Consider the following 12,363-nt stretch of genomic DNA (forward strand, 5'->3'; position numbering starts at 1 on the left):
GCTGCGGCAGCCTTACGGCGTAGTAATTCGGCATCGCGAGTCCACTTCAACCCCGCACAAGCACGACTAGTGAATGTCGAATGGCAAAAAATTTGTATCAGAAGAGAGCGGTGCAATGGCAAGCAATCCCTACGAACTGACAGAACTGATGCTTCGCTAGGCAGTAGATTGCAGCAGAAACAAGGCCCAATCGCGAAGCCAACAGGATGAGCTGCCCCGGCGGCGAGTTTACAAAGGCGAGCGGATAAAGCCACCCAGAATGCACCGCGGGCCAACGCTCTTGGAGGCTATGCATTTCCGCCGGCCTAACTGTGTCATCGCGCTGTCGCTCCCCGCACTTTCGTATAGTGTTGCAGCAGCCGCGCGGGGGGTCCCGCCCCTTGCTCGCAAAGGAAACCCCTCGCGGCTTTTGGACCTGCGGCGAGTTGAGTTGGATACTCGCGAAGAAATCGTGTGCGCCCACCTGTCGCCTCTCGCAACCGAAAGCCGGCTCGTTCATGACGCAAGTGGGCACTGGAACGACGTGATCAAGAAAAGGAAAACCCTCTACGATTGACATCTCGCAATCGGTTCATGTTTCAAGCAGTGCGCGCGCCTTGTATCGCCGCTGCGCTGCGCTCCTCGCTCTGCCCAACGTTTTGCCGGCCCGTTATCAACGATGTAAGTTTGGATGTTTACTAAGTCGTATGCAATCAACACAAAACGACGCGATCACGTACTTGTGCAAGCCTTGCCTCGTCGCTGGTCAGAAAGGGGCTTTCGGAAAAATCACACTCCGCTACGTCGCGGTCGTCACTTCAGGGTTAATTAGCTTTAGCTGATGCTCAGCACTGACTTCTAAGCTACGCATTATGAATAGGAACGTGCCATGCCACACGAAGACCTTCCAAACACCATTGTGCGGCTTAAAAAAAGTAAAGCTTCCGGCCTCGCCCGTTCATATATTCAACGCCTCCTTTGTATATTACACGGACAAGCTAATACGTCATCGTTAAGGCAAAAGAACGCCGCTGATTAAATATTGCCTATCGGTGCAAGTAAGGTTCGAACAAAAACAAAATTTTTCTGGTGCGTCCTGCAGAAAAAAGCGCTCGTGTTTTCTTTTCTTTTTTGGCGCTTCAGTGCAGCATGCATGTGTAATGCGGTGAAGCTGTGAGGGCACGCGCAACTTTATAATATGGGACCGAGCACCTCGACATGGTGTTTTTCTCTTTGTTTTTCTACAACCCGCCCTTGTCCAACAAGCAGTCATGCAAACTTGATGGCAAGTAAAAAAAAAACATGCCTGGCCACTAGTGCCACATAGCCGTCACATGAAATTGAAATAAAAGCAGGAGTGCAGACCATGCATAGAGATACACTGGAGGATGTTCTAAAGTATAGACGCTGCTCTGAATGAAACATAGAGAACTTTGATGCTAGTGTCTGTGGCAGCTACAACGCACAGCACTTCAGCTAGCATGGCAGGGAAGGGTAGTACACGAATGTGTCTAATGTTCGTTCTTTTAGCTCCGTGTGGCCTGGATTCGCTTTGCCACAAGACAAAGTTGAGCAAAGGTTTAAAATCAATGCATAGCTATAAACACAGCCACAAGTGCATGGGAAGCCTGCAAACACGAAAACTAGGCAAATCTGTGAAGTACCCATCATTCCCATGGCAACTAAACGACTGCAGTGCCAGAGTTACTTTTAGGAAACTATGAGACCATAAAAGTCACCCAGGATCTTGCAATTGCACCTTGTTTTATTTTTGCATCATTTAAAAACAACGCTTTGCTAATGAAATGCCATTCGAAGTATCACAGGATCATTGCTTGCTTAGACCCCTCATCATCCAACCTTGTATAGGTGAGAGCCAGTCCTTACGCATGTACCTGTTCAAATAAACATCCGTTCATGTAACTGCCTGATCTGTGCAAGGATTATAAGATGCAATAAGACTTTACAATTCATTAGTATACACTTTAGAAACAGATATTGAATTCAATGCAGCAAATAGTTCAACTGCCTTTTGCAACACAGCATATGCCAGGTAGAAAATGCAGCAAAGGCAAATATATTCTGGAAATTGTTTTGCAAAGCTTTCACAGGCATGGTAGCAAATATATCGGTTAATGCCAGCAATGTCTATTTTCTGCGAAGCTCTAAAAAGCTTTTGCACGAGTTGTCTAAAATGCCTATACACCTCTTCAGCCTATGAACTTGGCGTTTCACTGCAATGTAATGTTAAAATCAGAGGAAATAGTAAACCGCCTGTAAGACTTATAAGCTGTTGTAAAAAGAAAAAGCAATATATTTCTTAATATTGAAGAAGCATTCTGAACAAAATTAGACCAACTGAGGCTGCCACAAGTGGCCTTGAAAATATAAAAATACTTGCCAACATAAGTTGCTGGTCTAATGTGGAGGCCATGCATTTCAGTCAGCTGTACACATCGATGCTAAGTCTTTGTAATGTTATGAAAATATTCATAATAGCACCTATAGACACAGCATAATACACCCAGTTTATTATGTCTTTTGGCATTGAGGATAAAAGATAGCTTATGCCTTTGCATACATTTCTAATATTTCTGCAGTTATGAAGATTAGAAGCTTGACGACTGCTGGCATACTAGTTTATGTTTCTCAAAGAGATGTGGACATCTAAAAATCCAGAAGCCCGAAATATAAATTTCAAAAAGTATGAGGGTATCCAAATTCAGAGCTGTGAAATGTTATGCTCACACCTCTTTTTAATCTCTATACGAAGTTTCGGTTCAGCAAGGCATTATACAAGTATCGATGTTCATATGCCTCATGACTGGCATGTGTATTTGCACAAGTTTTTCACTGCCATTCAGGGTTGTTGCAAGTACTGTACTGAGCATGTGTTCCTCTTTCCCCCTAAAATATCCCTGGTGACAGCACTGTTGCCAGCACCATAAATGAAGCAATGCAGGCAGTGACTACAGTGCCAAATGCATGAAACACCTCGACATTGAGGTCTCGTCATACAAACTAGCTAATCTCAAACTTTGCGAATGATTGGGCTACGGCCCAAGTGGTGCAAGGGTTTCTTGCGAGAAGGAAAAAAAGTAATAAAAGTGAACTGCTCTCTTAGCCCTTTCAGATACCACCTACGAAGAACTGTATGTACTTGTGTGAAACTGACATTTCAAGGCACTCGATATTCTATTGCAACAAAAATAGCGGCATAACACGAGGTGCATTCAAAAAGAAACCGAACTTGTGCTTTACTGTAGTCTTTGACTTTGTTTCTCGGCCACAAGTATGGCCAAACAAAAAATTTCATCTTGGAAGTGCCGCCTGCTGCCTTAGTCCATATCACAACTATGCGACATCTGGTGGAGGTGGTTTCTTTTATGTTCTGGGCGCCCCCATCAAGCCATGAACCCAGCTCCAGTGCCAAAAAAGATACCCGACGCCGACCTTGAGCCTGTAATCTTCAACTTCTTCAAACATTAATGTTTTTTAGATTACTGCGTAATTTTCAATAAAATAACTAGTGGTAATGGCAGTTCATTTCTCCAATCTTACCTCAACACTGTAGCAGCTTGGTGCAGCACATGGCAAATAGATTTAAACATGCGTAAATGTAAGCAAACATGCATAAGAAGATATGCAGACATCTTGCTAACATACTAGGTAAATGTCCTACGCAATCGGGTCAACTCATATAAATAATTAGGTGTTCTTATCTCATTGAACTTATCTCAGGCACCTCACACTGAATATGTTACTAATAATGCCGATCACAAGTTAGGCTACATACATTGCACCTTCTCAAAACCCCGATATACACTAAAGCTACTCCTATATGAAACATTATTACGCTTCAATCTTGAATATGCCTCTTCTGTGCGAGACCCTTGCCACGACAACTTGATTCACTTGTTTGTACAGAATAACTCCATCCACTTGAAACCTTCTCACTGTAATTGCATTGCTGGTATAACTTCAATTAAATCTAGCCGAAGCTTTGTTTCTTTTGCACCCCCTTGTAAAATATCCTATTTGGCTTCATTTCACGAATTATTCAGTCATACCACCCTGCATGACCAACTAATCCTGAATCCTCAGTACATATCCCATTGCAGTGACCTCGTCATAAGGTTGGCATCGCATTATGCAACTCCCAGTGTTTTCATCTTGTACATTGGTACATTGAAACCAACTACCTGAAGACATGTCACTATTAGTAATTGTTTTCCAATAAACTTTACTCAGTATTCTGTAATTATGCAAAATAGACTAACTAACATTCTGTATTTACAGGCTGAATTATGTATTGTGTTTGTTGTCCTTACACAGCTAACATTGTGTAATGATGAGTTTATTCTTTGTTTAGTAACTTTTCATGCTGCATTTTCCTTGTCTACTTTGTAACCAGTCCCCTCTATTATGCCGTAAGGATATTGAGAGTAAATAAAATAAAAATAAATATGCAACTGTATGCTGCAAAACGAAGTTAAATAAAGAGATTAGAAAGTCAATATATATTGATGTTTCTTAGCCCCTACTAATACAAATAGAAAAATCAAGGGGTGTACACAATTGTGTACATAGCGTGTCAAACGGTTGACATTCACCCAGCATTCCTTGCAAGCACTGAAAGCCGATGATTCAGTCCTTTTTATGCCAACTTAGTCGGACATCAGGGGTTGGCACTCCTTTAAGAAGTGGAGTTCGCTTGTTTGGGATTAAACAAAACCAACTTCATGCTTCAAAAACTAACATTTTTCAGGCAAAGTAACATGAAGTATCAACATTTTTAGGCTTGCTCTTGTAATTATTACAGTTCATTTATAATTTTAGTGAGGTAAAAGGTTAAATTATGTGACAGCTTTGTGTTAGTAACAACAACAAAGCATTCAGAAATACTACACAAAGGCAGCTGCTGTCCCTATCACAGTACATGTTCACAATGAGGAGAACGTTACAATACCTTGTGTAGCACAAGTGAGAAAAAGACTCGACAGGTTTTCACACAACCAATGTTTTTTTTTTTTATTTTCTGTCCCCCTCGCGCCAGTATTGCTGCTGCATCGCACGTGATCACGTGCATCCCCTTCTTCCATCACGACGCGATCCCCTTGCTGTTGGTGGCAACTACAACCCAGTGGCATTCAAGCCCTTAGCACCGAGGTTTGGTGGCCAGCCTGCAAGTAGGAAAGATACCAAAGTGTTTTTAAGTATCGCGTTCTGCGACCTGCTTTCAAGTCAATTTTTATTCTAGTTTCTCAGAACTTTGCAAGGAAATATGAGGAAATGGAAACAGTCAGCAATCCTAGATGTATCAGAACTATAGTACAAGTAAAAAAGAAGGCAGGAAATTGAACACACAGAGAAGCACACAAGCAGCACAATAAAGAGGACCCCAAGACATAATGCATACAACACCATGAGAAGTGCATTGTGGATGACATATTTTGATCATTAAGCTTACCAGATATATTTTCGGCAAGCAGCACACCTACAGGGTACTGCACATGGAGATGCATGTCAACTGTGGGCACACAGTATTGAGTTAACATGGCTCACATTTTTCTATGCTTCATGGGCATGTAGGACTGCCTTGTGGGGGTGCGCGGCAATGGATGGTGGCGCTTGTGCGCTGAGAAGCAGCAAATGTGGCTCAATAAGGAATGAAAGCACCATTTGCAAGAAAAAAAAAAAGAGAGTTCAATTATTTTGTATTAACGACGTGTTACTATTATGTCTTTATTGTACCAAACTCATGAAAATGAACATTGGTGATTTTATTATTTACAAGTAAGCAAATACACAAGTGAAATAAAAACTGTCTGTTTGCATCATTTTTCACACACCCTACGGGCATTGAGAGACCATCTGGAGCTTTTGGTGGGTAGGGCACAATGACGATAAATCTATTCTAGCTTTATTTAGCGCTCATAAGTATGTAGGATGACTGCCAGTTGGGCGTGTTGGTAAAGGTTCATGATGAAACAAGTGCAAACAAGTGCAGTGTCCTCTCCGAGTCTGGGCTCATAAGTAATTTAGTCATTCAAATGCAAGCTCTGAAGGCCAGAATGCAAGGCAGCACCCCAAGTAAGTCTTTCACTTTCAAGTGACTATGATAGTCCTCCACTGCTTTGCTGTTTTGTATCGCAATAAAAACCATACGTCTGAAGTGTCCAACATTCCAACGGCTTCTCTGGCGAGTGTGTAGAAATTCTCGGAAAAAATTTTTTATTCTGCGTTCAGTATTTTTCCATCGGAGTGATGAACGCCCGGAACGATGGCTGGTGGACGTGATCACAGTGGTGTGAAAGTCAAAAACTGAAACCGTGTGCAGTTTTTGCAAGGCCTTCACCAATAATACTACATACACCGTACTGGTCGTATAAAGCATGGAAATTGTCAGATAATGTATTACTGAAGTTTCTCCAGCTTTGTTTAGTTAGCCTCAAAAACCACCACAGTTGAGGGGAAGAGTTTGTTCCAGCAACACTGGTACGCCAGCATTTTGAAACGAACTGTAGTGGTTTTACTCCTGCCAAGTGTGCATGCAACTAAAACAAACATGAAATGTCCTTCACAAAACAGCAGAATGTCCCCGCTGTCTTGCAGTTGTGTTTAGGTGTTCTGCGATGCATATGGGATGAGAGCCAGCATGGGCAACATGATTAAGCGAAACGTGATGGCAAAATGTTCTCCAATGTTAGAACTTTGATAAGTACTGTTGTGCACTTTAAGCACAAATGATCGCGCAACATTACTAGATGACACTGGACCCACGGGCAAGGTTTGAAAATTTACTGAAATCAGTTGTGCTAATACTTGCCAAAGACTTTTTTGTTGTTGTTGTTGAGAGCGGCGCCAGGCGCAGCACTCGCTTTTCTCCGCCGTAGGCAAGCACGCGACCGTCTCGCCGGCAGTGCCACGGTGCCTCCTTGAACGCGTGATAAAACAAGCAAAAGTGCTCTCTTGTGCAGTCTAAAGTTGCCTCAAGGGAATGAAATGCAATTTCAAGTTAAACATGTTTGTTTTAAAGCAAAGCCAGCCTACTTGCGAGCATTTCTGTGTGGATAAATTGAACCACATAGCTGCTGGGTGATGCCAGCAGTTGCTTTGTAGATTTTCAACATCAAAATTACTCCTTTTATATGGTAAAAAAACATGCTCATTGGTGCTGATGAGATTAACAATCTTCTCATTTTCACCATAATAAGCAAAAAGTTCTGTGCAGTTGACAGTCCCTTTAAAAAAATTGTACGCCAATATTACAGCTTCATTGCACTAGAAATACTGCAAATTGATTACATATGTTGAGCCCTCCTCGCAGCGAATTCCGAATATGCATGAAACCTGACAAGACAGCTTGTATATGCTTGGTAATCTTCAGTTCTACCATTCAACATTTGATTGAAAAATATAGCCCTCCAACAGTTCGCCCTGTCAGAAAACATGCATGTGATTTTCGGCCACAACTTCTTTCACGCACCTGTCCAAAACAGCCAGAAGAAGCAAGAACTGCAAGGTTTAGTGATGGGCAAATAGTTATGTGAGGTTGAAAAAGTAGTAATTTGGTTGAATCATTTAAAATCAAGCATTTTTATTATAATAAATCCAATAACCTTAAACATTTTACGAATAAGAAATAGGCTTGTACGAATATCACATGCGCTTGTGTAATTTCTTCGCCTCTTAGCAGTGTCCTTTTTTGCTCTTATACCAGGAATGTCTCTTTCTTGTAGATATTAGCGAACTCACTTCGGAGTCTACTCACTCTGACTCGGATCGAGACGCTAGTCTCAGAATGAGTTAACATTTCTGTGAGTGTGCATCTAAATGAGTCCGTCTCTGGAAAATTTTGGTGTTTCTGAGTCCGAGCAAGTCCAAAGTGCAAGATACATTTCCTGAGGGAATCTAAGTTCGATTTTTGTTTGCCAAGCTATGGTCATACCTACTCGTCTTCAGTATTACTATCCGCTTTACCTAGATCAGCGTTCATACTCGCGTCAATGCTCACATATTTCAAAGCCGTGTCTTTTATATACCATTTGAATATTTATTGATCAGTGGCATGAATTACATGGTGGAAGGCCTCGATTTTTCCCTAACCATTGACAACTAAAGGAAGTTGGTGATGAATATATATTGCGCTTTCATCTCTTTCAAGAAGAACGACCTTACTGGTTCACGAGCACTTGTAACTCGTATTCGAAGGCACCATAAGAAAAGGTGCCAATAAGAGCATCGATGACGTGAAATTTCGGTGTTAAAAAGCACTGGCATTGTGGTCGAAAAAGACAGTGAGTCCGAGCGAGTCCAGCTGAACAAATTTTTGTGATAGTGAGTACGGCTCCCAAAAATGTTTATTGAGTCCGAGTCTGAGCAAGCTCCACAAGTTTTTCTGACTTACGCTACCTTGGGTTGAAGCAAAGTGGAAGCAAGTTTCTATTAAATGTATGATTTAAATATGACTACATTGCAAGTTGTACACAGTGAAATATTTGTGTTTAAAGGTTTCCTACTTGGCCCATATAACAAGCTTTTAAACTTGATAGGGTCCTCCAACACTTCGAAAAGTGCACTGTTGTAGCCAAACACCGTCAGCAGCTACACGAGAGATTATGGAGCCCAATGAAATGCAAATGCTGGGTGATCGATGTATCAGCATGCCTTCGCTTGCTCCGACTAAAAAAGAAAGCGAGTTTCTGGCTTTGACACAATTGATTGTGAACTTGTGCTGAGCTGTGGCGTTGTAACCATATAATGAGATGATGATTGTCTTGCTGTGATGCAATACATTGCGCGGTGGTGTTCCGTCATGAGTATATATTTCCAGCATTTTCGTTAATAAAATTTCAGTTGTCAGCGCTCTTTCTGTCCTTGTATCTTCTTCTGTAGTTACATCGTAACTACTCGTAGTCTTGCGCTGTACAAATATGTTGAATCCCTATCACCAACTAGCCCAAGCATCTGTCTTATCAAGTTATGAAATAAAAACACTGTATACCCAAAATTTCCAAAACAAAGAAAATTCAGAATGTACGATTTGAGAATAAATGACCCAAGAACAGTACAACAAATTTATAAATGATGCATATGATGGTTCTATTTAAATAGACAAAGAAAATTGGAAGCGAGGTGCCACCTCATTGCTAGTGCAGTGCGGTATAAAGCATTGCTTGATTTTTTTTTTTTGTAACACATATGAACTCAGTTTTCTCAATAAACTTTTGTTGTTATTGCGATAAGAGCCCACAAGTGTTTTAATATAGATGGATGTTATGATATGATCCCACTATAAATACAAATGTCCAATGAAATTCGCTGTTTAAAATTAACAGGGTTGCAGGCACTATAACCTTACTGAGTCTTGAAAGGTCGCTTCACGGCATTGCGAATATCCCCAAAGTGGTTGGTTTCACTGCACAGAGAACCTATGCGGCAGTGAAACCACCTTTCAAAGCGATTACACACGGTGAAGTATGTCTCACAGGCGCAGCCACTCAGTGATGTTCCGTGCAGGAAATTTTTGTTTTATCGGGGAATATTCGCCTGTCATTTTGAGCCAAAAGAAATCTTCGCAATATTGCAGGGTATTTCAGGAATGGTTAAATTCTCATATGACGACCGATAATTAGCGGTCACAGTGCGCCTTCATCTGCTGTTATCGGTTCTGGTGCATGCACCACGCTAGCAGAATCCTTGAGATTTGATGTACGCGGAGCGATTTCTAGTTCATTATTGGTGTTAGACTTGAATCCCGCAATGTGCAGTGTACTATCACTATATGAATGAATATGCCATGGCTTTGTTGTGCGGCAGCGGGTAGGCTAGTCATGATTTCAAAAGTGGCCAGTACACCATACACGTGTAATTATAGTGTTTGCTAGAGATGAGCGCGGAAATGAGTACTGTTATGCAGGGAAATATGCTGGAACTTTCGTCAACGTTAACAGGGAAAAATCCCCGAAATAGGGAATTTTCATGTCTATGACTGCGAATTCTTCGGCGTAGAACGAAACATTACTGGCCACAGTGTACATGCTGAATCGGCGGTGACGTCAGACCAAAGCGATCGCTCCACGAAGTTCGTCCTACCACTTTGGTTGTGACCGTCAAGTTTGTACGAGTGCCGATCGCGTTGTTGCACAATATCGAGGCACAATGGAGGAGATGCGTCAGCCACTTGAGGTCGTAAGAGATGACCAGCAGTCTACTGAACACGAGTCCGTGTTCCGAGCGAACTTGGCCGACGAAGACGCCGTCAATGAATGGATGGAAGCCTACAGCGTACGGACCAACACTTCTTGGATTGTCTGGCGCGTCCAGAGTGCTGGGGAAAGGTGGGTTTGTCTTGTCGATGCCATTTACTGCACTACAGCCGTTTGAGCGATCATTTACACAGGGCTTACAGCTGAAATCATAGTTTCGAAATTCCGCGCCGCGCTACAAGGCGATTTTATTGGTGTCATGGCGGCAGCTCCATTTGCGGTAATGAGGTTGCTGCGGCAATTGCGCCGAGATGTGAAAACTGCTACATACTGAAACATTTCGACCGAAGAGGCACAATTAACGCTGAGCGTGCGCCAAGACGTTTTCGCGGTCTTTCGGCGAGAAAAAAAAAGTGGTAGGCGATCGAAACACGAGTGCTTGACCATTTTTCAACATGGCGAAAAAACGCGCTCTGTCCCGTGTCCTCTACGCGCCTACTTGCGCATCATATTCAATTGTGCTGCCAATCGGTAGTCTAGGCTCCTCAGGGCATGTGAGCCAAACATAGCGCAGCACGTGAAATATAATTTACAATTCTTAAACATCTTCAAATCGTTCGCTCTTCTCTCCCCCCAATGATGCCGTCAACCCAACCGTGCCATAAACTCAAAGTGGACGGCCACTGGCTGATATGACACCCCGTGATGGGCAATGTTACCGCGGCCGTCCCAATATGCGGCGATGTTCGCTCGTCGCGCTGCAAGTAGCTTAGCATTCCAAGAAAAAAAAAAAAAAACAAAGGCGACGCGCGCTGGCGAACAGGTCTGCCTAATCTTGTCTTTTTTTTATACATGCTTGTGTAGTTTTCAGCCCGCTCGCTAGTACAGAAAGCACTTAAAAACGCGACCAACCCCATTAACTCTGGCCATACTTGACACTGAAAATTGTTGCGGCAGTCGATTCGTACGACAATGAACTCCTTTAAATAGCCATTAGATGACTACTTAAAAAATGTAGCAGGGTCTCTAAGTTACTGCTGTAAATTTTAGTGCTCATTGAACAACACAGATAAGAGCTGCATAGTCCTAAAATCTCTCCAGGCCAATAACATCTAGGTGGGAACACCAACAGTGTAGTAGACACGCCACTTGGCAGCTTAGCGTCCTTCCTGTCCGTCTTTTTTTGCCTTGGTTGCTTCTGCATTCTGTTGATGCTGCTGGGGTTCCCACGAAGACTATATACCAACTTGCCCAACAAGCCATCTTAACTCAATAAATGAATACTCAACAGAGATTATTTGCTTGAGCTAATGATAATGAAGAGGCAGTTGACGAAAGCCACCTAGCTCTTGGTTGAGCTCACAATATTCATGTATAACTACCATCTGTTCGGAAACTTTGCCTGCTGCAACCGGTCTTGCACTACTGCAATGACATGCGCACACTGCAGTATCTTGAATGTGGCAACTTCAGCACCGAAGCATGTGCCCTACCATAAAACTTTGCTTGGTGCATATAGATTGCAACATTATGTGTCATTTCACCTAGCAGGCTCTGCAAAAGCTACAAGTATTGGCCTAACCAGCGATGCTGAAAAGGGTGGTAGCTGAACTTGCCATGTGTTGTAGCAGGCTCTTGGTATAAATACCCAACTGATGTTAATGTCACGTACATATACTGCCCGTCTCTATGCAATTCTGCGACAAATTCTAGATGCCTCTTTTTTTTTTTCTGGCTCGGGAGGGGAAGAGGGGACCGTCGCAAACAATACCAACTACAACTTATTTAACACATTGTCAAGTCAGGCAAAAAAATATTCACTAAGTTGTGGAGTCCAAAATATGTCATAATTGCTGAAGTTAAAGGTTATTGTGAGTATTGAATAATTCTTTGTTGCTTTCAGTCAACAGTCTGTACAGACAGAGTCCTTTCCTGGCGTGCACCGAGCCAAACGATTGTTCAACACTACCATCACCTTCATGATGGCATGGCAGCTGAAGCACCTCTGGGGTGCCCCAGTGAGATGTGTGACAACCACTCATATGGTGCTCATACAATCGTACGGTGCTATGCCATTGCACAGAATACAACATACGAGCAGCCAGCTGCAAATGTGATAAAAGCATAGCTATTTCAGCAGTGCAACTGTGAAAAGAGTTTTGTACTTCTAGTT

The 12,363-nt window shown here is 42.5% G+C and overlaps 1 protein-coding gene across 2 annotated transcripts in view; it reads left to right on the forward strand.

Annotated features, from left to right (window-relative positions):
• Positions 1 to 259: 259 nt before the first annotated feature.
• The window catches only part of LOC142817779 (uncharacterized), a 30,359-nt gene continuing 18,255 nt past the window's right edge, over positions 260 to 12,363 (forward strand). The window contains exon 1 of one of the 2 annotated variants that reach the window (XM_075895427.1): positions 260 to 660. In XM_075895427.1, the coding sequence (XP_075751542.1) occupies positions 659 to 660 (2 nt within the window). In that variant the 5' untranslated portion in view covers positions 260 to 658. Of the gene's footprint in view, positions 661 to 9,825; positions 10,323 to 12,363 lie in introns of those variants that run through there. The other variant, XM_075895426.1, reaches the window with a different exon arrangement.

The sequence above is a fragment of the Rhipicephalus microplus genome, chromosome 5 (genome assembly GCF_043290135.1).
Source record: "Rhipicephalus microplus isolate Deutch F79 chromosome 5, USDA_Rmic, whole genome shotgun sequence".
NCBI lineage: Eukaryota > Metazoa > Arthropoda > Arachnida > Ixodida > Ixodidae > Rhipicephalus > Rhipicephalus microplus.